The 27,124-nt window shown below is 46.6% G+C and overlaps 1 protein-coding gene across 2 annotated transcripts in view; it reads right to left on the minus strand.

The window, feature by feature from the left end:
• The window catches only part of DROSHA (drosha ribonuclease III), a 1,388,683-nt gene that overhangs the window by 261,754 nt on the left and 1,099,805 nt on the right, over positions 1 to 27,124 (minus strand). For both annotated transcript variants that reach the window (XM_069613610.1, XM_069613611.1), the window contains exon 22: positions 19,566 to 19,668. In XM_069613610.1, coding sequence (XP_069469711.1) covers positions 19,566 to 19,668 — 103 coding nt within the window. The remainder of the gene's footprint in view (positions 1 to 19,565; positions 19,669 to 27,124) is intronic.

Here is a 27,124-nt window from a genome sequence, read left to right on the forward strand (position 1 = left end):
ATTTTCAGCATTCCTTTAGGAAGCGGAAGCATGTGAAGACAAAGCAGCTTAGCTAGGAGAGACATTTTGAGTGCGCCAGTTTTGCCCCACAGAGTGAGGTTCAGCTTTTTCGATCTGCTACATTCAGATATAATATCTTTATATTGTTAACCTGCAACTGCGCAATCTTTTTTGTGATTTGAATTCCTAGATATTTAAATCCATCTTTAGCCCATCGGATTGGGTGGTTACCAAATAAGCCTTTGAAACATGTCCTTATGATCCAGAATATTTCTGTTTTTTATATATTTATTTTAAAATTGACCATATTTGGAAAATGTTTCCGTTAAGATGTAACAGGATTGTTCTGTCCGCATAAAATAGCACTTTAGAAGTATGAGAGCCACACTTGATACCCTTCATTCATTCATGAGAGTGAATTAATGCTGCAAGAGGGTCCATATAAAGATTAAAGACTTGGGGCGGCAATGGGCAAACATTGACAAGTACCAAAACATTCTAAATATCTGCAATTTTATTACATTAAGAACTTGAGGTTTTCCTACATTGTATAATGCTCTAAAAACTAAAAACACAGGTCCAAAACAGAATTGAGGAAGTAGAGGAAAGACTAATTCACTGTATCGAAATCCTTTTCAGCATCAATACTGTGATGCTGGAAATGCATCGGAGGGACAGGGCCTCCGTATTCTTGTCCTTTACTGCCTTTTTATCGTGTGTTCTGTCATATTTTCCGCGCAGGAGTTCATGTGAGACTCCTGGCGGTGCAGCTCTTTGTTTTTGGTTTGGTGAACAGACCCGTGGGATACCCTTACGACACCCATGGGTGGGGGTACAACCCTGTGCCCCATGTGTATGTTTTTGGGCACCTGTGGGTGGCCCGCAGAGCAGGGTATGGGCTAGTGGCAGTTCCATGCTGAATTTGACAGGTGCGGTGAGTATACTCCATTTTGGGATACTCCGGCCCTGCCATTGGAATCAGTTGATTCCTGATGGAAAACAAGATGGCCCCTGTGGCCTCTTGCTTTCTATTACTTATTACCTTGTTTTCCCAAAGTCCTGGGAAGCCCTGACTCTGCCCCTTCCCCCTGACTGGCTGTTGGGTGGAAGTTCCATATATGGTGTTGTTGTGAAGTCCAGTCCAGACTGACTGGAGCCTTCCCAGTGACTGTATGTTGTGGGTACGCCCTGTGGGTGGGACCTGGGTGAATGGAGTGTGTGACCAATATGCACTTCTTGTTGTGGCTGTCTGGTTTCTGGTATGAGAGACAAAGACTGAGACTGAGACAGCCCTGCCTGAAACTGGCCTGAATGCAGTGTGTAGTGTTGAATGGCTGAGTACTTGTCCCAACCCGCATTCCTTGTTGTGAGTGTCTGAGAGGGAGGAGGATGGCCTGAATGCACTGTGTGCCTGATTGGCTGACTGACTGCATGAATACCCTTCTGTATGATTGGCTGGTGAGAGTGACCCAGCAGTGTGGATGAGAGACAAGATAGTATATCTGGGGACCTCTCACCACTGGAAATTGTTCAGAAGCTGTGTCTACACTTTAAGAGTAACTGGAACTGCTGATCCTCGACGCCCAGCTGGAAGACGAAGACTTGCTATTGCATTTGCTTCGAACTGATCTGAAAGCTGCCTAACTCGTCAAGGACTGATCCGAGAGAGGACCTGGTAAGGCGCCCTCTTCCCGTGCTCCGAGGGATCATCGAGCACCGCTAACCTTCGCCGAAGCTCCCTGGAAGTCAGACCCTCGAAAGGCTGCCGACCCGAAATGGGACCGCTGAGAAGAACGAAGCAAAGCACCCGGACTTCGCCGCAGTCGAAGTCTATTGCCGTCAACCCGGGTTCGCAGGTTTGTGTAACCGCTGGAGGCCCGTCGATTTTGTGTTGCCCAGCCGTGGGGACCACTTGACGCTGTGCCGCCGACGACCGGAGGCGCTCGCTCCTTTGCCTAAGAACATTTGAATCCAAGGACTCCCTTGTCCGCAACGTCGACCGCTTTGTCCCACCGGAGAAAGTCGAGGACGACCAACGCGCCAAGGAGAATCTGCCGGTGGGTTTCCCGCCACCTGAAGGCCAAAAAGACTTCGACGACTCGACGCCCTTGTTGGGCCACAGTTCTTCTGAAACTCTTTGCGGTCCTGAACACTCCATCGCCGAGGTGCCCCGCACACCTCATCCTCGCAGGATGTCGCTGACGAGCACCGGCTGGTTTGACATCGGGGTCTCGGCACCCTTGAACTTCTCATCGCCGCCGTCGACAAGTTCACCATCTTCAACGCCTCTCGACGATCCATGGCTCCTGTTTTAAAGGGAGTCACTCAAGAAGGATCCTTCGATGCGTCTTCGAAGAACTCTACTCCACCAGGTACATTGGGGGGCGGGGGGTAAAACCTTAATAGGAGGAAATAAGGCTATTGAACAATATATGGACTGGGCTTGTGCTATATATCTTTATCTTACAGGTTGCCCAGGTTGGGGGGGGGGGATCTCCACACAGAACTGTGTCTATCGGTATAGGCCAGTATTCTGCCTATTGTTTCAACCATCTTACGTTCCTTCCTATCTCTATTGCTGGTTTCCTCGTTATTGATCTGTGTGACATTTTAACCCTACCGTTGATGCACATTAATGAGATTTGATAACATTGGTGGTACCACTTTAGAATTGTATATATTTATCATTGTGGATTTCCGAGTACAAAGTGCGTTATTGTGATCGTGTGCATACCTTTGAATATTAATTATAGAAAGAATGTTTTCAGTAATACAGTGTGTGGACATTCCTTTGTGGGGCTTCGGGGACTACACTGTACTTAAGAACCAGCCTGCATCACCTCCTGAGAAGCTAGGCCTTGATTGCTCGACTACGTTACCAATAATAGAGAATCTTGGCTGGGGTCCTCTGTGCCTCTCCTCTACCATAGAGAGCGGAAGTACAGACACCCCCCTCCAGTCTTTACAAATACCTATCGCTGTAAGAGGTTCAATGAGTCAGGACTGTCAACCTTTTAAAAAAAACTGTTTGCCTACTATGTACCAAACATGGTATTAGTAGGCCTAGTCGGGATTCAAATACTTTGGTCAATATTTTAACATCAACATTCAGTGAAGATACTGGTCTGTAGTTAGCAGAGTCATTGTGGTCTCTTTCAGGTTTAGGAATTAGTGTTATTAGAGGAATTAGTGTTATTAGAGCCAATCACATAGATGCCGGTATATTCTCCCTCTCTATAATATTTCCGTAGACCTCCTGCAACATTGGAAGTAATGTTTCATAAAATGCATAGAAGATAGAATTCTATTGGGTAACCCTCTGGCCCTGGACTTTTGCCTTTTTTTAAAGATCCTGTTGCCTTAAGTATTTCTTCTCCTGTAATTTCAGCGTCCAGAACACCGGACTAGACCTCATTCAACGTATTCAATTCTATATTTTGCAAAAAAACAATGTCTCCGCTTTCGTACAACCATTTTCATCTTTATATAGATGTTCATAATACTTTCCAAAGGTCTTATTAATTTCAGCGTTTTTACACATTTTTCACCATTATTTTGCATAATAGATCAAACTTGCCTCTGTTTCAATTTTTTAAGTCTACCAGCTAACAAAGCCTGCTTTTCACTGTGTTCTTCCCAATATGAGTAACTATAGAGAATTCTACTTAGCTACAAAGAAACAAACGGCATACTCGATCACTCGCAACTCGGCTTCAGGCCCATGAAAGGAATGAATTCGGCACCCCGAATCCAAAAGAGATTCTATATGTAGCCCCTGGCACAAACGGGGCCAAGCTAGGTAGGGCTGCATTGCTTGTCCCTGGAGGTAAGGAGGTAAAGTAAGACAGACAGGGTGGGGTAAATTATTGAAGTGTCACGTAGTGTTTATGTGTATGTATTACAAGGATTGGCCTACCTGGGCTGTACTATCCTGCCACCATGGGGCAGGATGGAATGTAGTGAAAACAAAATAAACAAAGAAAAATAACAGTGGACAGAGCCCCACTGCCCAGGAGTGGGTTGGGCAGTGGAGAGAAATGTCTGGAAATAAAAAGTTAGGAAAATAAAATGGTTGGTGGTGAGAGAGAAGTAAGGAGGTGAAAAACTCTGAGGCGCCGTGGCTTCGAGCCCCCCTTGCAACTCACCCGCAAGTCCTACATCTTTTTAAGAACCAGGCACCATATGCCAGGTGCAGCCCAGTACCTTGCGTGGGCTGGACTGCATGCCCTGGTGCAGCCTGGACACCCACGGGGCCTGGTAAGCTGACGGCCTACCTAAGGGCCAGACCATGCTGGCCGAACACCAAAATCCTGGACCGCATGTGCGGGGCAGTCCAGGTGAAGGGCGAAGCAGCCCAGCTCTGACCATGTGCATGGGGGCAGCCCGAAACAGACCATTCTCCTGTGACAGCCAGTTCTTGACCGAGATGGTACAGGCCAAGAATGTAAGCTTTTCTGGCCCACCTCTGCCAGAGTAGCCCAGAGATGAAGAGAGAAGAGGCTGAAGCCATGTCAGGTGTGGCAAAAAAGGAAAGCCCTGGCCCGCTGTGTCCTAGTGGCCCGGAGGAAGTAGGGCACTCTGGCATGCAAATCAGCAGATACAGGGTGAATGGAGCTGGATTCCTACGGAAACAAGGACTAGTCCAGAATAGAATGCACTGCAGTGGCTCCCAATGGCACAGGTCTGCACGAAGGACAAAAGTGCTGGGGGCACGTTGGTGTCAGTAGTGGCCCCCCAGGACATGGGTCTTTGCTAAAAAGAAAAGAATTGCTGCGGGCACAGTGGTGTCGGTTGCAGCTCTCAAGGGCTTGGGACTACCAAAGATCATCCGTGTTGGCACGAAGGCAGAGTAGTGAGTACACAGCCCCACATGGAGGAAAGGTCCACTTGAAAGACCTTTGGTTGGGCACGGGTTGTGGTGGTGCCTATGTGGCAGGTGGGGTGCCAAAAGGAGGAGGAAGACCATGCTTGGGGCAGACCCCATCGAATATACCAAGGGCACGACCACAGGTACTGAAAAGTTGAGGCTGACTGCTGCAGCCACCCCCTTGTAATATAATGTAAATGCTTGTTCAGTACGGTTTAAAACATCTTTATATGTATCTGTATTTAAGTGTGTACATGTAGTTGTATGTAGACTTCTGGTTATTGGTATAGAGGTAATTAAGTTAGAAGTGTACATAGAGTTGTTTGGTTACAGATTGTAGGGTACAGAAGTGTGGGAAGTTAGAAGTACCCTGGTGTGAGCAGGAAAGAAGTAGTGGCAGCTGGCCACAGACCACCTTGTGGGTGGAACCAGAAAAGAAGTAGGGGACTGTTCTGTCGGTTCCACCCTAGTGGTCTACCTTTAACCACTCTTAGGTAGGGAGGGGGGCCGAGCTGGGCATAAGCCTCGGAGGGAATTCATGCCAGGGGAACAGAGAAGGTTTTTTAAAGGGGGAAAATTAGGGCTGTGTTGAGTTTCAATAAATAAAAAAGGGACCCCTTTGGGATCCCTAAGAAAATCCATCTTGGTGTTTGTTGCACGGTGTGGAAGAGGGTAAGGACTCGGGGTGCAGCCAATCTCCTGTTTTAACAAGAATTTTTTGTTGTAGGCAGCCTAGCACGTCTTACTGTCCAAATGGTCTGGGGATGGGGTGGTTGCCTTCCGTGTGGTTCATCCCTGGTCTGGGTTAAGGAATGTGTCCCTTTGCCCCAGACCAGGGTCAGAAATGCAGGGGCTACATAGAAAATGATTATCAAGCAACTTACTCCTCAGGTCACGATTGCCTTGTTTGATATGTTAATTGAAAGTGAGGAGGGGATTCATCCTCTTCAAAAATGCTTTCAAAGGTTTTAAACTGAGAAAACCGGTCCCTCGGTTTAAAGAAGAAATCATTCGGCTCTTGATAGTTCTTTCTAAGATGGATTCCTTGATAAGCCTTCTCAATCTTCTCAACCGACCCCAGTGCCAAAGCCATTGACTCTTGGAATGACTTCTGTCGGCGCCAAGGATACCGAAGCCAATAATGTCGTAGTCGCTGGTGTCCTAGAAGTCTTTTTAGTGGGGGTGCTAGCTAGCTATTTTTTTTTAACACCCTGAGACAGTTTGTCTCACTTCCTGGGGCCAGTTGGAAAATATTTTCCATGGGGGTTCCTACTCTGAGGAATTTGCTGTTGTGGCTTACCTGACTAAGACCTCGATCAATGCCTTTTATGATTTCTGGAAGAGAAGGAAAATCGCGTTCTTGAGGAGGATGAGCAGCTTTTCGTGCAGTGGTGCCACTTCTTTTTTATGTTTCTTTTTCTCACAACCTTGAAAGGTAGTCTTACAATTCTGAGGGCAGTGACCTATTTTTAGGCGAGGGCTTCTCGAATCTCTATTTCACTGGAATCGATTTTGACAAAGCCATATGTAGCCTTGGCAGTCCTTTAAGCACCTTTGGCGTCATCATCTAAGAAGAGTGTGGGTCCTCGGTTTTGTGTTTTTTCCCTAAACAGAAGATACATGAGGAGTGAGGATCCATCACAGTCATCGAATAATGGCATCTCTTACAGGCTTTGAAACCCTTTTTTTTTTTTAAGAAGTCATGTCTAATTCGAAATGTCCCGATGATTGACCTCTCAAGTTCCGTTGCAGCAAAAAAAGGAACTGGAAAAAATGGTGCAGATTGCCCATTTAATAATTGGATAATAAATGAATTGTGTTTGCCAGTGTTCGCCGCTGGAGCCTGCAGCGCAGCAATCTACCAGCAGCGACTGACATGGTAAACAAGGTGGGACTGGGGGAGGGGGTGAACAGCCATCAATGCTCCCTATTAAACCGTCCCACCTCTATTATTACTCCTATTAACCAAATGCTTGTAGTCTGTTGCAAATTACACACAATGTATGTTACCCGTATCGTGCATTTAGGCCTTTGTTATAGTTAGCCATTTCTGGTATTTAGGCCTCTCTACAGGAATCCCGATTCTGGGTCTCAGTTGTATTTTTAGAGATTTAGGCTTTTTCCCTCTCGCTAGGAAAATCAAATCTGGGTGGTTTCTGCATTTGCTGTGTATTTTTGAGATTTGAGCTTTTTGCCTCTAACTAGGTTAATCGAATCTGGGTATTTTGCATTGTTGTTGTGTTTGAAGTATAGGCTTGTTTTCCCTGGCTTGCTGCTAGGTCGCCTGGCGTGTTCGTGGTGCAGTTTATCTCTCCCTCTCTTTCGCCCCCTTCCATCTCTCTGCTCGCTCCCTCCATGGTGCTTTTCCATCTCCCCTATTTTCTCCAACTGCTACTCTATCACCTATCCCATCCTCTCTTTCAAAGTCTGGAAGGAAAAAGTTAAAGACCTCCTGGTTTCCAATACAGGTCTGCCCATCGATGACACCTATGTCAACGCTTCTTCCAGACAGACAGTCACTGACATCCTCTTTGTCATTCCCTCACCGGACCTTTGGACTCCCCATATGGTCTCAGTGCTCTTCCCCCATTTCTTCTTCTCCCATTAATGGTGGAACCCAATGGGAAGTTCTCTTGGAATATTTCCCAACCTCTAGGGGCATCATTAATGTCTACCAAAATGGCATGGTCATGGTCCAGGGGTCTCAGCCCAACCTCCTCCTTGATAGGCGTCTTCTGTCTCTTATCAACTTCCTCCCTTCTACTAAAACTCCTCCTTCTGCCACTTCTCTGACCCCTTCTCCCCGGAAGATCTTCAAAGGTGGCAACCAGCACCACTTAGATACCCTCAACTCTCGTTCTGCCTTTAAACCCTCCTCTGACCTCTTCCACCTCCTTGAAGACTTCGGCCTTGACGTCCTCACTCTCACCGAGATGTGGTTCATGGCCAGCTCTGTGACTACTTTTGACACACTCAAGATGGGCTACGAGATCGTCTCTAAACCCAGGCCGTACTGGCGTAGGGGCGTTGTGACCCAGATTTTCCCTGAATGGGTCCCCGCTATGGACATACCCACTCAGTCCTATTCTTCCTTTGAATGCCTTGTCTGCAGGCTTGGTATCCCTCCAATTCTCTTGCTGACTCTTGCCACCATCTACAGAACCCTTGGTCCGGTCTCCATCTTCCTCTCAGAGTGGTCTGACCTCTCCTTTTCTCTCCTGGCCTCCACCTCTAGGCTTCTCCTCCTCGGAGACATCACTATTCACTTCGACTCCCCTGATGTGGCATCTGAACTTTTCTGCAGCCTCTGTAACAATGTTCCCTCATCATTCTTCCTTCCGGTCCGACGCACTCAGCCGGACACACCTTGGATGCTCTCATCTCAGCAGACATCCACATCTCCAATCCTCTCACCACAGCTCTCCCCTGGTCTGATCATACTCTCATGTCCCCTCACCTGGAATTGTTGGGTTCCCCTGCCTAAGCCTGTGTCCACAATGCCAGTCTCCACCTCCGTCATTCGACTGATGAACCGTGTCAGTTGCTGCTTTTGCCGCTACTTCCAGTCCCTCTCCCACTCGTGGACGCCGACTCCCTCACTGGCACTGATCTTGCTAACCTCTCCATCTCCAACACTCTGGATAACAATGCCCCAGTCATGAGGATCTGCATGAAGCCTTCCTCTAAGCAAAACACCTGGTTTGATTCTGACCTGGACTCTCAGAAACGCAATTGCAGTGCTGCTGAGAGGAAGAGGCAGGCATCCAGCACATCCTCTGACAAACTGGCCGGCCGCCTGCTCCAAAGGCAATAAAGACTCTCAATCTGCTCTAAAAAGACCTATATCCAAGCCCACATCTCTGGGGCCACCAACACGGTTGAATTGTAAAAAAAATGCAAGGAACTTGCCAATGCTACTGCAGTCTCCACTGCTCCTCTGCCATCGCCTCTCACTTCTTAACCAAAACTCAGAACATCCTGTCCTCACTCTACTTTACACCCCTCCCTTCTCCCTCACCTGCTCTCAGGCCTCCCTGAGTAGAACAGCGCTGCTAGATTGTACCGAACAGTCTTCAGGACAGTTAGTTGTGGTCAGGACGATGTTGAGTAAAATGTGCATCCACCACGCTCAGATAAGTAGACGCCTCGGTTGAGGTCTTGATTAACCAGTATTAGATTGTGACTACCAACTAACTGTCCTGAAGACCATTCAGTACAATCTAGCAGCACTGCTCCACTCTATACAGCCACTGCCACTTGCCACCAATATACCTAACCAGAAACACCAACCTGTATGTCGACAATGTTAACGTATTGTCATCTTAAGCAATCCATGAAATAAATTGTCACTCTTCCTACTAACCCATGAATGTGCAGATTACAGTGTGCTCCACGATGCATATTCATAGTGCTACACCACTTTCTGTAAATGTGTCTTTTGTGTTTGTGTAAATAAAACCTTTCTTTGATTCTCTCTCTCTCTCACTCTCTCTCTCTCTCTCTCTCTCTCTCTCTCTCTCTCTCTCTCTCTCTCTCTCTCTCTCTCTCTCTCTCTCTCTCTCTAAGAAGGCCAACTTCCAGTTCCACCTCCTTAGAGGCATTCTCCCTTTCCTAACCTTCCCCCAGAAACTCAATGTCTCCAGAGCTCTGGTGCTGTCTAGGCTGGACTACTGCAACCACCTCTTCCTCAAACTGCCTAAATCCTCCCTTCGCCCACTTCAACTAATCCAGAATGGGACTGCAAGATTGATCCTTGGCCTAAAGCCCAGGGACTGCATCTCTCCAGCCTTAACATCTCTCCACTGGCTCCTTGTTGTTGCGAGTATCAAGTACAAGACCCTCTGCATCATCCACAAGGGGGCCTGGGATTCCCCACTATATCCAATGAGAGAGATCTCCCTAAATATCTCCCCCTGTCCTTCAGTCTTCTAGCTCCAACTCTCTGCTTGGAAAAGCATCTGATCTGCAGAGAGTGGGGGTAGATCTCTCACTTCCGCAGGTGCCTCCCTCTCGAATGGCCTCACTGCCCCTCTCAGACTTGAACCTGATCTCCTTAAGTTCTGAACGCTTCTCATGACCCTCCTTTTCTCTTCATCCTTCCCACTACCCCGCTAATGTCCCCCTATTCCTTTTTTGATTGGATGCCTCGTTCCTTCAGATTCTTACAGGACATCAGGTCCTCCATGACCAGTCTACCATTGCACTTGGTCTCCCCTAACCCCCCTGCTCCCCCTTTACTTGCCATTGCCCTACCGGGCTCCCTCCCCCTGCACTAGCCTGGCTGGGCCTGCACCCCTGAGCCCATCCAGCCTGTTCCTCGCACTTAGCTCATGGACATTCTTTCCCCTGCACTCTCTTGGCACTTGTGCACCTGGACTCCTCTTAGCACTCGCCTAACCCATGGGTCCTTTCGACCCCCTTCCTTCCCCCTGCTATTGCGCGCATCCGACCTGCACTTTCTTTCCCTCCGTAACATTAGCGCATTCCGCTCGGACTTGGACTCCCGCCCCCCTCCGCTCTCCCCCGCACTTCCCATTACTGCACTTGCACGATCCGAATGACAAGGCCTAGTAGGACCATTTTTGTTTTCTTCATCCAGGTTCCTCCCTCCCTGTATCCCTCCCTCTCTCTTCTTGGTGAGTCTTGAAACACTATTTGCTGTATAGGTGCATTATAAATACCTAATAAATAAAAATGCGCAGACATTTTGGCCAGACGTGGTTCACAAAATGGGCATGAGGAGATGGGCTGCATATTTGGATTATTTGATGAGGCTCTAGGACTAAATTCTGGTTCATCTTTGCTACATGCTGGGTATCCACTAAATGAATGAAGAAAATGCCTCTGCAACAAGTGGATCCGCTCAAGGCTCTTGTATATGTACACGTGACTGGACAAGATCTGTACAGTTTAAGTAAGACCGTTAGGCAGAAGGCCCACCTTTTGCCACATGTTAGCCCCCTATACTTATCTGGGTTTGTGACTGTTTTTCTCCAAACCAGGCTTATCCTTGAACCTGACAGAGCGTGGCTCTGTGATTTAGTGTTCCACCTTAAGAGTCCTTAAAACTCCAAAAGGTAGGAGTATCCCAAAGGTACTCAGTCTCCAAAAGAGAGCACCAACTATATGTTAGTCATGTGGCTAGGCTGGTGGTGGCTTTTTCGCCAAGTAAAATGGTTCCTAAATACCATTAAATAATCTTGTATAACAAACATACTCCCATCCCAGCCTTGGCCATTATCTTCCCACCCTCATAACATCAGCTAACCTCCCCACACCCCAAGATCAGACGTTTTGCCTTGTTGAGAGGCAGATGAACACGTCATCTATATTTACTGCCCCTCCCACAACCCAATATCGCACAGGTGAGAAGCACTATTCACTAAGACAACCATACCACCCAAAACCCAGGCAGTTACAGCAGGAAATGAGCACAATTTAAACTGAAGATGACACCAGTAAAGCAAGCTAACGCTGCATCATTGCATGTGCATGCACTAGACGCAAAGCAAATATGGACTCATCATGAAGAAACAGCACACCAGGTCAAATATGCATGTATACATGAAGATTAACATGACATCCACAAAGACATGTAGAATACTAACATAAGTAATACATATGTTGAATGCCACACGAACGACAGGTGAAAATAGCTCACTAACATACAAACATAATAGTAATGGGCAGTCATGTTTACCAAAATGGAAGCCACACCACACTCAAGTTAATAAAAGGCCTCAAGACGTCAAAAGAATTTAAGATGCTTAAATCACAGAAACACAGATCCGTGCAGAGCTCAGACGGCAACTAGCAACCCAGGCCAAAGTTACTAAGAAATTAGACAGGGTTGAATGCTGCAGGAAAGACACGAGATAATAGTTTCCAGGACATAAGTCTAATAAAACTTTGAAAGAGCACAACCAACCATTGTGCGCCAGGTGTGAGCATATTATAAATCCAAGAAGACCCCCCCAATGAATAACAAGAGTGTGTCCACAGTGGTAAAAATATCTATAACACTTGCGCTAATAGCTAAAATTGAAAAAATGCAGGGTAAAATTATTCCAAAATGCAGCATCACCACACGTGACCCATAGTTTAAGAACGCAATCTATTCATTAGCAACAAACACAGATATGGCATCTACCTTACTCCTCACGTATATCACAGACACGAGACGCTGCACAAGGCCAACTACAAAGATATTGCTCTGGCTCATGGTTAGGAATAAGGAATGGTATCTTCTTTAATTGAAAGGAAAGCAGTGCGTGGACCTCTCTCTCTCTCTCTCTCCTTACTCCTGTTTGCCCATGTCTTGACACGCTGACAATTGTTGTCCAAGGTTGGTTATTACGAAGCTAACCAATCAGAACCCCAAATGTTAGGCCACCCCGTATGTATTAAGTCAACCAATAGACTATCGTAGAGATTATGTCTTTTTACTGTTATTCATTTAGAGGTGGACTCGGGAGGAGCCATCAGATTGTTACCCAAGCAGAAGTTTAACTCATATATAATGTGTATGTAGTCAATCCCCTTAACCAATTCCCTAACCCCATGGGTTTTGGGTGTGATGCTAATTATGACACAAACCCGACTTAAAAGTTATTTTGTATAAGCGCGTCGAGAGCTTTGAGACTTGTAAGCTTGTATGCGGTTATTTTGATGTCAATAAAGCTGGGTTTTGCCTTGCACTTTTTCTATTTTCGTTATTGTGTTGGTATGACCTTGCACCAGAAACATGGCTTAATTTTGGGGGACTTCCCAGGCCGTCTTAAGAAGTCATCTTTACATATTAACTGCCTCATCTAATCTGTTACTGATTCCTCACATTTCATCCTTTTGCCAAACTCATTTTTCCATCCATTTTTTCTCATTTTGTTTTCTTTTTTTTCTCTTTCATAGTTCTGTGCAATCCTGTCCCTAGGCTCAACCTATTAAGTATTATGCACTTATTCCTTTTATGCTTACACTGAAAGGGCACTACATTCCTTTCCACTGCTCAATGTTCACCCCTTTTCTCCTCACAGCCTAAGGTGACTCTCCCCATTGTAACATGAGGCCTACCTTTTTTTCTCTGTCCCATTCCCCTTTAAGTATAACTGGCTGCATTTTTGCCAAAATGATCCTTCCCCATTTGACTCTCTCTCCCCATCTTGTTTTATGATGGCTTCATTCTTAAGCTCTTAGTGCTTGCAACAGCAGACAGGTGTCAACGCTCTTATCAGATTGTCACCCCCACACTTATGGCAGGAGACATCTGTACCATTCTACGTGCAGTTTAGATTTTACTCTTTCACTTCACTACAGCTCAATACTGTTTATTGTCCTCTGTAATATCTGTTTATTTTTAATGGGTGTATGCAGTGCGTGGATACATGAGAATGGCTGGACTGTGGAGATTGGAGAATCCTCTACGTTGGCACACAGAGACCTTTATCCGTGTAAAGTGCTGCCTTAGATATTTGCATTGCACAACTGTTTTTATTATTACATATATACACACACACACACACACACATATATATATATATTTATATTTGGACAGTTAAGGGGATTAAGGTGATCAGATTCAACGCAACCAAACCCTTAGAATTCAGCAAGTGTGGGAAGTGATGATCATCTTAACTCTGTGTCTCCCCTGTTGATAACCCCTAGGATCTAATGATGTGTTATTTATAAAGCGCCTATGCACTTTACATAGAACACATATGCATACAATAACACCCAACCGGAGTTGGTACTTATTTATCAACCTCAGAAGAATGAAAGGCTCAGTCCCAAGACCTGCAGATCACACACAGATTGCAGCAGCGAGCACTCCACTATCATGCCAGCCTCTAATTTCATATATCATTGCAAATCCCATCTGTTCTGTATGTGCTCATGGGCTTCGCAGCAGGGGGGACACCAAGTTAAGATGATCATCACTTCCCACATCTGCTGAATTTCAAGGGTTTTGTTGCATTAAATCTAGTCAAACTTAATTGTCCCTTAACTAAAGCTTTTTCAGTGAATTTCAAGGGTTCAGCAGTGGTCACTGTATATGTTGGACCAAAAGGTTTCTTTGGGACCTATTAACCATGGGGCAACAGCCTTCGGACGCGTCGACTGTACATGTTGCACCAATAGGTTTTCTTTGGGCCCACTATGTATGAAATGTCTTTTTTTAACTTCCTTCCGATTCCCGCGGGATTCCCCTGATATTCCCCCCCATAATGGCAATGAACTACAGATACAGCAGCAATGAACTACCCATGCTAGCAGTATTCCCCCGGTATTCCCGCAATAATGTGTAAACGCTCCAAAATAAAATAAACTCTTCCGCGCCCTCACCAAGTACCCCCATCATCTTTCCATGGTCTGCCCTCTCCCCGTAGCTGTTTCTTTTCTTTCCTCCCTGGCCCTCTCCCATTACCCCCTTTCACTCTTTGCTTCGTGTGACGCATTTTCTTTTCTAAGCGCACTTTGTGTTATTTTCTCTGGAATCTCGTGGGATTCCACTGGGATTCCCCCGATTATCTGAAAACATTTGAACTCTAACTGGCTTCTCAGACCACCCCCAACTCTCCAATTTCACATGGTATCCTTGTTCCCCACCCCACCTATAGCCTGATAAAATTTCATCGTTTTTCCTCCTCCAAATAGCTTTTTGAGCACTTTCATTTTCAGCTTCCACCGATATTACTGCGAAAAACGCATCGAGCAAAAAAAAAAAAAAATGCCCTTTCATTTTTGAAAAGACTCTGCAGCAAAGCACCATGGGAGATATAGCTATATTTTTGGAAGAAGGCGCACTCCTCTTTCCCCTCAAATATTTTAAAACCTTCTGGATGCAATAACCCCAAAAATGTCCTCCAAATTAAGTCAACGCTTTGTGCCCGAGTTGTTTCTTATTTGGTCCAATTCCCTCCAGTGGTTTTTGCGCTTTGGCTAGATAACATTTTGACTTTTTCTCTATAGGAAAACAAATGGGATTTCCTATGGCTCATGTCAGTTACCTTAACTATGGGGAGGCAACCGCTGCCCTGTAATATAGATATATAGATACATACACATATGTACATTTTCTCTATTTAATGGATATGTAGTTAGGATGCCTAACTGGTGCTGACCCTTTAACACCTTCCCATGAGTTTGGTGGTTAGGCTGGCCATATTGGCAAGTATACTTCATGGATTTACATGCAATCCAGTCTCTACCACGATTGATAAAGTGGTACAAACCTATGTGCTGTGTAATCCGACTTTCCCTCTGCAGGGGAGCTTTACCACTGAGGTACTCATTAGCTGGTAGGGCAACAGACAAACAAAGGTGGAGAGGAAGCATCGAAGAAGGCACTATGAAAACAATTCTAAAGAATATGTTCAGGATATTTTCAGCATTCGAAGCGGGAGCAGTCAAAGACCATGGAAATCTATGAAAAGAGCCTTCCCAGTTCTCTAGTACTGGATACAATCTATTTGTCTTCATTGGAGAATTGATCCTGATATTCCACATGCAGGGTGGAATGGAGATGTACAAATTCAATAAGCCCAAAGATATTTGGGTTGCAAATGCCCATGTAACCATGAGTAATGGCTTGTCCGAAATAGATTGAGCCATCAAACATCACAATCTGAGGGAGATGATGATACTGGCATGAAATAAGACCTGAAAATACCCAGTCAGGGGCCACCTCGGCCAGGCGGACAGAATCAGGGATAGAAAAGTTCCTCTGAGCTAGGAGAGAACATGCAGGCATTATCTGCCCGATAGATTTTATTAAATCTAAAACATTTTTTATAAATGCATAAAAGCAAAGCATAATCATTGTTAAGACGGATTTCTGAACTCTGTCCTGGTGGCGCAGAAGTTCAGAAGGCCAACCTAATTACTTGGAACAGGGTAACCTCTGGACAAGCCAGACCAATCAAGGTAGCGATCGCGGCGGTCAAGACTAGGTCTCAAGAGGGGTGAGGGTGACTGAAAGCCCGCAATGAGCACACAAAGCAAGAGCGCTTACAAACTACTCCAAACAGTTGTTATATCAAAAATAGAAACACATTTATTTTAAGGCCTTTAAAACAACGACCGTAGCGAGAAAATCACAATAACACAGTATTAAGCCAACACATACCAAATCAACACAATATATATACAAATACACAGTCGCAAGCGTTTAAAGCACGAAATATGTAGTCCACCTGAAAGGAAAGGAAAACAGGCAGTGCGATAACGCTTTTGACTCAGTTCGCCTTTAGAGGCACCTAACTAGATGGAAGTCCGAGCCCTGCGAAGAGTGGAGCCTTGTGCTCAAAGTACCTGCCACGCCGGTGCCAACGGGCAAAAGGGGAAGCTCTTCGGAGGAAGTCAGGCAGTTCGGGTTAGTGCACAGCAGAAGGAGAACAGGTTCCGCAACTCAAGCGCAGCCTCCACAGCGGGCAGAAGCAGAGCGCGAGTACGGCCAAAAGGGTGCTGTTTTTACACAGCAGGGAAAAGCAATGGGATACTGCAGGAGGGCCACCAGATCCTAGCTAAGCTACTCACCGGTCCCCGAAGCAAGCAGGCCCAGGCTTCTCCACGTTAGTTTCAGCAGCTGGCAGGTTCAGAAGAGCAGGGAACGCCTCGTAGTCGTGTAGAGCAAAAAGACGTCCCAATCGACGAAACCAGCACAGTTTTGTTGCCGCACAGGACAACGGAGCGGCCGTGTGTATTCAAGCCAAATGTACACTCCTCCCTTCAGACCTGGGGACGCCAAGCGTACGAAGCGTGGGAGAGTGACAAGGACTCGAAATACAACACAACCTGGCGGCAGTTACAGAGCAGGACTCCCTGGTAAGCTGGTCAGTCAACTGGATGGCCCAGAGACACTTCCGAAGGCTTACTTGGCAGGAGATGATGAAGTCGCCGAGAATAGCTGTTCCTGCTATTCCAAAGGTCGAAGCACCAGTACAGGCCTTCTGGTTCGATCCAAGGAGGAAAGGGTTTCACAGGACGACAGCAGTGCAAAGGAGGATTCCTTCAGCGGGTCACCAGCGATTCCTCGGTCCAGCCTCTTGGTTGCAGGATACTTGGCTCCTGTATTCCTTCGTTCGTGAGAACTCAGGAGATCGACATGGTAGTGGTGTTTCCAGCTCCCTCTTATCCACGGTTCCCTTCGCGCCAAAACGGAGGGGAGCCAATGGGAGATCCGCTCATCAACACACATACCATACGTGGACCAATCACGGACCACGGTGGTCCCAGGCATTCACACCACCCCAGACTCTCTGGCACCCAGGATGTGTATTGGGACCAGACATCCCAGCCCACACCCTGGAGGCACACAATCGACATGTAGAAGCCCGCGAAAGCAACCACGTTTCGCGGGAAAGTACATGCCCAAATAAGGAAGGCCCCGGGTCGCCCGACCTGGGGAAGGTGAAGGGAGCAAGACGGTCAGTGGACAAGACAAAGGAGCCTCGTGGTCTGGCCATTTTGGAGAGCCAGGCCACCATTTTGGGTTCAGGGCAAAAACGTGCTCAGAACGCCAAAAGGAGCTCAAAATAAACAAAACGATCGCTGCCACCATTCGAGTCCCTGAATGACTTGCACCGATCAAATACCATCCTAAAAGAGTATCTAGGGTCTGTAGAAGGCTAGAGACCCAAGAGAGCTGTAACTTAGCTTACAGTGCCCTCTTGTGTCATGTTGCACTAAAGCCGCAACACGATAAAAGAAACTACGGGAAACAGCGTTCCCCGGTACTGACTGTCTTAAGGGCATGTCAGTTTCCCCATAAGAAAAGGAGCGAAAGCCCAGAGAAGTGCGGCAGAAGGCTGTACTTCTCTGGCAAAGTCAAGAACAAGGTTAAAAACAATAGCAAAAAGTTTAGGGGTTGCCACATGGAAGGAAAATTACCTGCAATCATGAAATCTTTCCTAACAATCATTAAACACATTCTTAACAAACACAGCTTAATCTGTGCAGGGGTTAGTTGTAGTAAATATGACAAACTACGTCCAACTTGTAGATTTTTAACGAAAGACTTCAGTTGTTCATTAGTCTTAGCAAGTGTTGACATGTTTCGGCCCTTGGGTAGAATTGGGCACTATGTCTAGTGCCAGTTGAACCTTTAGTTTCACGGCCTTCTTCAGGACAAAATAAACTTCTTCAGTATCGTATTAATACTTTTGTATACCCCATTACAAATTTGCACATATATCCAATATAGGCATGAGTAGAAACCCGGCTCAATTGTAGCCAGTGGAGTTTTGATTTCAATAGGATTCTGGCTCATATATAGCCTGTAGAATTTCTATTATCAATTGGATCTAGGTTATTCACCCCACAATTTCTATTTTCTTTCATTAGAATCCCTGTATACATTGGGAAACTTTATTCAGAAAAGCGCGTGTTCATCCTATACAAAAATCTTTTCACAGATCCTTCACATAGAATAGCGAAAATCCTAACACATCGAGAAATCGAGGCGTGTGTACATTGGATGAAACCTCCTTCCTGTTCGTATCAGGCACCCACGTAGCTTGACGAGCACTGGGTGACACCTATCTCGCTTTGACCTTGCGGCCCTTCCTGGTGATCTAAATATAACAGACATCTTTCTGGGGCGAACCTTAATCCCTTGGGCCCAAGGTGTTTAGGGAGTTAAGAGGCATGGGGATGGTGGTTTTGCAGAACAGGACAGTTGAGGCTGCACTTTGGATATAATGGTAGCACGTGTGAGGTAACCTGCATATGAGGCTTCACCCGGCATTGCATAGTACACTTATTTAGGCACATGAGACTGCACTTTGCATACAATGGCGGAGCCTGGACATGTGCGACTATAACTAGCATAAAATGACTATGTGTGGCATTAACTGGTAAAATATGACAGCAACCGGCCACATGAGACTTTATTAGCAAATGAAGACAGCTCGCCAAGGCTATGGTGCCTCTACCAAGTGTTCCAATGACTACCATGATATCCAAGGCATATCAATGGAGCACTATAGTTAATATATGGTTAGCAAGTAAAATAACCTATAGTGCGCTATTTATTAATAATATATTTGCTGTAGGGCCTTCTTTACATATGTAATGTCATGGGGCACAGGTCATGTGCTGATGCTTCCTTTGAGGTTGTCAGGTACGATGCTTCTTAAAGTCCTGGCATTTTTGGTGAATTGTGAATATTCCGTTACTGGGGATAAAAGCAAAAGAGTAGAGTAGAGTATTAAATATCCACTGAACGGAATTTAGATTAAAGACTCCCAGATTAATATAACAAGCCTGTAAGGGGCAACTATGACTACAAGGAGCTCACTCTTCGCCGAGTACAGTAAGGGTAACTGGTAAACTAAAAGCACAATAAAAAGCTATTTTATCATGGGGCACTTTTGATGCATATATGGAGGTGGGCCTTTGGGCGAAAAAATGCCAACATGAACTAAAATTATATTTTGAAGGAGCTGAATTATTTGACATTGTCCATACAAGGAGTTACATTGTAGATGGCTGTTTATTGTGACTTCACGAGAAAAGGGGAGAGAAAAGCTGATGTATTGTTATTAATATTTAAGCCTGTTTTTGTAGATGCCGCCCAATCATTTTGATTACAGTGCAGGCTTTTTAAAATAAAGCCAACATAAACAAAAACTTGTTTTAGTTGAATTATAAAAAAATTACTCAAGGCAAAGGAAAATAGCAGAGTCCTACAAATGTACGTTACCGATGAGAGCTTCAAAGCAGTTGGCCATGGCGTGGCGAAGGTCAGACTCCCTGCAGAGGTCAGGTCCATGAGCATAAAGCATGAACCGATCCAACTCCAGCTTCTGGAATACAAACAAATAAAAAACATGTGTAAATCACCCATACAACTGCAATAAAACTAGAAACAAGCTGCGCAAAAAATAAGTTTAAGCAACAGCCTCATCAGCAAGTTGCTGTTTAATAAGTTTAAGCAACACTCTCATTAACAAGTTGCTGATTGTCTAGAAATCACAAGGGTGCAATTTTCGCACATGCACGATTGTAAGTAATGACACCTACACGTTACTTTATTCTCAAAAGCGATCTATGCTCTTCTTGAGGGCTGTGAGGCAGCACACACGATGCACTAACCAGCCACCTTGCTCGCCACAACAATATATAATTGGCCCCTAGCACTGTGATGGGTGAAGGAGAGCATTCCCAAGTGATACACCATTGAAGAGACTGTCATTGGGAAGGGAGTAGTTTCTTACCTGTAACTCCCATTTCTCCAGCGTTGGTATCTTTCATGGATTCACATGCTTAGAATATTCCCCGTCGTCAGACTGGGAACCCTCGGTACACATATATAGTCGTTTCCTATAGGAAAAAACTTCTGACACTTGTGTGTCCTATCCACATCTACGTCCTCTCCGGGGCCGTCCACGCAAGCCCCGTTGGACGTAATGGTATAAAAGGCCCCGCCCCCGCGGGTCCCGTCAGATTTCAACCGTATCCAAAGATAGTGGGATCAATTTTTTCGGAATGTCGGGAAAACCTCTATTTCTCCCGTGTGCCACGTGCGGATTGAAGGTGGTTTACAAGGGGGACGGCCATTTAGACTGTATTTATTGCCTCCACCCTCACCACTCGGCAGACCAGAAAACCCTGAAGGATTGGAATCGACGGCTGGTATCCTGGTTAAATGACGGTGCGGGAGCGTACCCTCAGTCAGAAGTGGGCTCTGTGCGCAGCGTGGCCTCTGCGAAAACATCAGGAGCCCCTCGACGCCCAACTTCGTCGGAACCTCCGGCTAAGAAGTCACGACCTGTGGAAAAGGACGTTCCACAAAGTCACTCTTCTAAGGACTATTCTAAAGACTCTGCAAGAAAGACATCGTCATCAACTTCGTCGAAGAAAGGAAAGGAAAGGCCTAAATCCTCCTCGGGCGATCAACACAGATCAGCCACGAGTAGAGATTCGGATAAACGCAGGGAGAGCGCTGTGAAGGCGGGACCGCCTAAACCACCTGCAGGCCCAACGTCGATGACGACGAACCAGTCGGTGTCCTCACTGCCTCTGACGCAGTCGATTTCACCGGTCATCAACCCAGCAACGACCTCGGCGACGATGTCCTCGTCGACGGAAGTTCTGGCCTGGAGACCAGAAGTATTCGATATGGGGTTGCCTGACACATTGCTACAGGAACAGGCAGCGTCAATTGCCTCGAAAGAAGACGACGGCTTCAGAATTGTGAGCCCGGAGGACCTCGGTCTACGAGCCAGGTTTCCATCAGGAGCAACCTGCTCTCAGGTGTTTACTCAACCTCCAAGCTCTCAGGCGACCCTGTCCATGGAGGTACTGTCCTCCTTACACTCGCTGCTGAAATCGCTGGACGAAAGGCTTCCACCTGTACCGTCGACACCCCCCGTCGACGAGCCCGGCCCTTCACACCGCCCGACCAGATCGATCGGGGTTCCAACTGTTCCAGCAGTCCAGGAGGAAGGTGAGCTTTCGGACTCCCTATCTGACCATGGGTCAGCGTCAGATATATCCCTCTCACCATCTAGGGATCCATCCTGGGTGTCGGATGTGGAAATGGAAACACCAAAGAGTCCCACTCACCCGTCACCACCGGACGATATAGGTTCTTTTCATTCCATGATGGAAAAAGCGTGCAAGGAGTTTGGCCTGGTCCAACAGGAGGAGAAAAAGGACTGTTTTCTTTTTGACCATATGGGCAAGAGTAGACGCTCAATATTCTCAATACCCATTTTAGACCATGTCTGGAAAGAAGGTGTTCAAACCATGCGTCACCCATTTTCTGAGCCTGCTGTCAAAGGCTGCATTGAAAAGAAATTTAAAGTACCAGACTCTACACCGAAGTGTCTTTCGGCTCAGCCTAAACCGGACTCGTTGGTGTTGGCAGCGATGAGAAAAGCAAAGGCCCAACATAAATGCTCTACCCCTCCAGATAATGAGGCGAGGCGCCAAGACCTGTTTGGTAAGAAGGTTCTTTCTGTGGGGGCCTCAAAGGTGAAAGCAGCTAACTCCCTGGCGATTGTGGCCAGATATGACAGGGAGATGTGGCACAGACTGGCACCTATTCTGGACCACCTCCCGGAAGAACATAGAAGAACGGCTATGTCCCTGGTTCGAGAAGGCGAAGAAGCATCTAATCATGCTATTAACATAGCGGTGAACCTGGCAGATTCGGGTTTTAAACAAATAAATAACGGAGTTGTTCTAAGACGCCAGGCTTGGCTTAAGTGCACCAACTTCAGACCCGAAGTACAGTATAAAGTTTTGGACATGCCCTTCGAAGGTCATCTTCTTTTCGGAGAAAAGGTGGACGAGGCCTTGAAGGGCATGAAGGAGGACTCAGATACAGCGCGCTCGCTGGGTTCTCTCCAGAGTGGTAAGCCCTTTCGTTCCTTTCGTCCCTTTAGAGGAGCATCTGGAAACTCAAGATTTTCAGCAACCAGGGATACATCTTTTGGTAGATCAGCGTATCCTTCCCAAGGATATAGACGCGCCTCTCAGACCACAAGCCGGCGCAGAAACTTCCAGTCGTCTAAGAGACGACCAACTTATTTGTCGTCGACGAGCAAACAGAAAGACCAGCAATGACGGGAAGAGTACCGTTCTGGGAGGAAGAGTGTCAAGCTGCATCGAGGAATGGGAGACCATCACAACAGATCAGTGGGTTTTGGACACTGTGAGGTACGGACATTCCCTACTATTCAAATGCAAACCTCCAAAATGTCCACCAATACACCTATCCCAACCGCATCTAAACATCTTGAGGCAGGAAGTAACACTCATGTTACAGAAAGGCGCCATCGAATTATTCCCTGCATCGCAGAAAGGCCTAGGGGTATACTCACAGTGTTTTGTGGTAAAGAAACCAAACGGAAAATGGCGCGCTATTCTCGACCTGCGAGACCTCAACAAGACCCTACAGAGTCAAAAATTCAAAATGCTTACACTGCAGGAGGTGATCAAATCCGTCCAAAGGGACGATTTTTTGGCGTCACTAGATCTACAGGACGCGTACTTCCACATTCCGGTGTGTCAAAAACACAGGAGGTTTCTGAGGTTCATGGTAGGTCAGACACACTACCAATTTGCAGTGCTCCCATTTGGTCTAAAGTCCTCCCCAAGAACGTTTACAAAATGTTTGGCACCTGTGGCAGCCTGGCTGCGAAAGAGAGGGCATCATGTATACCCGTACCTCGACGACTGGCTTGTGAGGGGATCCTCCCCAGCGTCGACCAACGACCGCGTGGATAGACGTGGATAGGACACACAAGTGTCGGAAGTTTTTTCCTATAGGAAATGACTATATATGTGTACCGAGGGTTCCCAGTCTGACGACGGGGAATATTCTAAGCATGTGAATCCATGAAAGATCCAATGCTGGAGAAATTATGAAAACATTTTTATCCTGATGAGATGGATAGGAATGGCGGGGGAGCGGTTCATAACACGGCTGTTCCACTTAGAAAATAAAGGTATGAAATGGTCTCCTGCATTGCGCATCCCCTTGTGCCTAAAACAAGCAGGATCAGGGGAATGTTTTCCAATACTTTTCAAAGCATAACCAGTTTCTGAATTACGGATCGGCTTTGTAGAATTGTACAAGGGGGAGGGCAGTGGGAATCTGAATGTGCACATATATGAAATGTACAAGCAGATGCTCTTTGTGAATTTGGCAAAACATTTCATCAAGCCAATGAAGGGGATTCGCTATCACATCCCATCGATTTAAGGACATTTTTGAGGATCAGGCTCCTATAGCTTGGATACCTCTCTTCATATTTCTGTAACTGACTAAGAAAGGCATCCCCCTTTGAGGAGTTTGTGTTTAACAGGCTGCCAAGTGATTCAAACCTACTAGAGCTTGGTCACCAATTCAGATTTGCTTCATGCCAGCAGCAGTAAAAATTCATAACCATCTGGCAATCCTGGGCAGGGCTCAACAAGCACCCCATGCCACAATTCAATCAACAGTACAACAAAGGGGGGGGCGCTGTGGAGCAGCCTGCAAGATGGCCACAACCGGCTAAGCTCCGGGCCCGTACCTTCCTGCAGTCGCAACTCTGCAATTAGCTGGCTCTGCGGCTAAGAATCGTGGGCCTCACAGATGAGAAGGGAACCGTGAGCTGATACAGCACTCCAGCGTTATTCGAAGAGGAGCTGCACTCTGGCCCTGGAGGCCTGCAGGGCACGAGAGGCGAGCCATAGGGTGAAGAAAAGGGACGCTGCCCAGCAGCTACGACATCCTTGCACCTTGGACCCGTTTAAGGGAGCGGGTTACACTGGCCCTACTATCCGGTGATATGGGCTGGGGACCCAGATTGCAGAGGAGGTGGACGGCAGAGGCGTAAAGGATCCTGGTACTTCGGGACTCCGGTACCGGGGCAAGACAGCACTTCATACTCTTGTGTCTGGTGCCACAGGCTGGGAGCGCTGGCTAGGGCTTTGCCTCTGCTCCTGTGGCAGGACAGTGGTGGAGTCACACTGCTGGGGGAGCCCCGGGTGCCGGCTGGGCGGTGAGTTGGCCAGCATGCTGCTGTGGGAAGGGTACGATTGCCTCCTAAATCCGAGAATTGCTAAGTTGGGGGCCCCCCCTTAGGGCATTTCTGCTCTGCATGGACACTAGACACTGAAGGGAAGAGACTGACCCTCAAGACACAGAAGCAACATTTGGAGCGGGGTGGGAGGGAGACTAGAGGAAACCCATACCGCAGACTGGACATGCGCCCCGTGAGCTCACCCTTCACCACCAAGACCTTGCACTGCCTCGCTGAGCCAGCACGGCGCTACTGAAACCACAACTGACCAGATGAGTTCCCCCTTTTGACCCACTTAAGGGGGCAGGGGGTCCGCAGCTGATGGCGGAGTGTGAAAATGTCATTTATGTGACCCCAAAATCTATGACCAGATGGTGTGAACATCAGTGTCTTTCCATTCGTGGTATCCCCTCCTTTCTAAACGAAACTCACATGCAAAAGCAAAGAGAACTACAGATATGTATCTATATTTCCGCTTTGAACTGCTTGAAGATGCACACCCAGTAACCCAGGGATTTTCAGCTGCCAAAATCACCTAAAACCACTCTGATATTAATATGTTACTGGTGTTGAACAAATGATGTGATAATTGCTTAACGGAAAGTCCCCAAAAGCACATATAGCAAACCGCATCCTGTCAGGTGGGTGCAAGTCATATGCCAGATGTCTAAATGGAACAACGCCTCTTATCCTGTTTATTGACATTTGAGATGCACAAAAATATGTATGCTGAATTGTATGTAAAAGGGACCATGATGCCAAGAGTTCAGGGTGAAGCCTTTGATGTCGTCTCCTCTCTGCTACAGCGCTCCGATAATAAACGTGTGTTGTGAAAACTTTCCAGGTATCCGATCCCCATATCTAAATGGTGTATTATGTTTTGTTATAAGGTTCCATGGGGGAGGGTAAGAACCATTATTGACTAATTTGGCGAGCCAGCCAGGAGTCCATCGCACATCTGATCCAGTGGACGATCAAGCCACGGTCGGCGAGTAAGCAACGGACGGCGTAGAACGTGGAGCACACTGCATAAAGGAGGACAACAGATTTCCTGCAGCCACATCCCTCGCCCGCCAGCTGACCTCGGCGACACGATCACTGCGACTGGACTCCTCCGCCTATTAAAGAATAGGAAACACCAAGAGGGTATCGGCACCATGGGAATTTGGTGAGTTTGTTTTAAGTTGGAAAATATTAATGAGGCGTGCAAGAATAAGGTTAGAATGCATTGGCTTTGGGGAACATTGTTTTAAACGGGCCATTGTTTTTTTTTTTTAATTTCTTTTATTAATTTTATATAAACAAAAACAATGAAAACCAAACAAGCAGCATGATCATAATGGTTCAATTGCACATCAAGTGATCGTAGTCACTGCTCCCATTATCCCACCCTCCTCCCGTGAGCCTATTTGTCCATCTCTTACAGTGTTTGGTACATGCGGCTGAGTTTCGTCTTCTCCGGAATCATGTGGGCTTGATGTTACTTCAAACAATTCTGTTATTAGCGCCTTACAGTCCAATAGGGTGTCCACCTCCCCCTCATCAGCCCGGCTACTCGCCTCTTGCCATGCCACCGTCTCAGCCTCCGCCCATTTCTGTAGATCCTTCCACCATACATCCACCTTAGATTTGTGGCATTTCTTCCACCCCATGGCGATCCTACGTTTCGCAAGCACATACGCCAGGATTTCTTAGTTTCTCAATATGTTTGAGTTTCCGCGGCCTAGGGAACCCACCCAGTAAGCAGGCCCAAGCCGTGTCTATAACAAGAGTAACCCCTTTATCAGCTAGTTTCTGCGCCACATCACTCCAGTAGCATCTAATAATCGGGCACGACCAAAACATATGTGTCCTGTCAGCGTTTTCTAGGTTACATTTAGGGCACACTTGTATGTCAGCGTTTCGGAACTTAGATATCCTCAAGGGGGTCATGTATGCTCTATGCGTTACATACAGCTGAATTTGTTTTAATCTGGCATTTCTAGATACTTTTTTGTGGTAGCCCAGGGCACGCTCCCATATCCCGTCCTCCATCGGGGCCCCCACTTCCATCTTCCAGTCCAGTCTCAGATGCGTCAAATCTTTTTAAACGGGCCATTGTTGATTCAGCATCGTGATCACGATATAAATAAGAAGAATGGGAAGCGCATGTACAAAATGTATGTGTTGTGAAAAAAGATGTGGAAAAGTTAACTATTTGGAACAACATTCACCCACTCCCCCGGAAGGTACGCCGGGATGGGAGCTAATGGTAAAAAGAGGATTGGCAGTAGCATTATTTTTGCGGGAATTGCACAAATATGCTGCTCAAAACACAGGATTGCAGTTTTCTGTGTATGGGTCTTTTGACCTCAAGAAGATAGGATACTTACACAAGATTTTAGCCGCATTAGGGGACAAGGTTATCAGGCCCCTGCAATGGGAAACTTATAGGCGAGGGGAAAATTATGCCTGGCAAAAGTGCATAAGAGAAGTACAACTTAAAGAAAGCAAGCCCAAGTCTGAAAGAAAAAGGCTAGGGTGTATAACCAAAGAAAATTAGGGGAATCATGGGAGCCGGACAGTAGGGAAGACTTGATGAAAGCAAAGGCAGTATTTATGGCAAAACCAGTAACAAGTCCAGCCGCCCCAGGTCCAGAGGATGACCCAGACCCCCTGATGGAATGTTTGTTAACTAAGAATACATGTACACCCCCTTATGAGGATAAAGAGAACGATTAAAATGACAACTGGTGCTTCCTGT

This window comes from Ambystoma mexicanum, chromosome 5p (assembly GCF_040938575.1).
Source record: "Ambystoma mexicanum isolate Mex_15411 chromosome 5p, UKY_AmexF1_1, whole genome shotgun sequence".
Taxonomy (NCBI): domain Eukaryota; kingdom Metazoa; phylum Chordata; class Amphibia; order Caudata; family Ambystomatidae; genus Ambystoma; species Ambystoma mexicanum.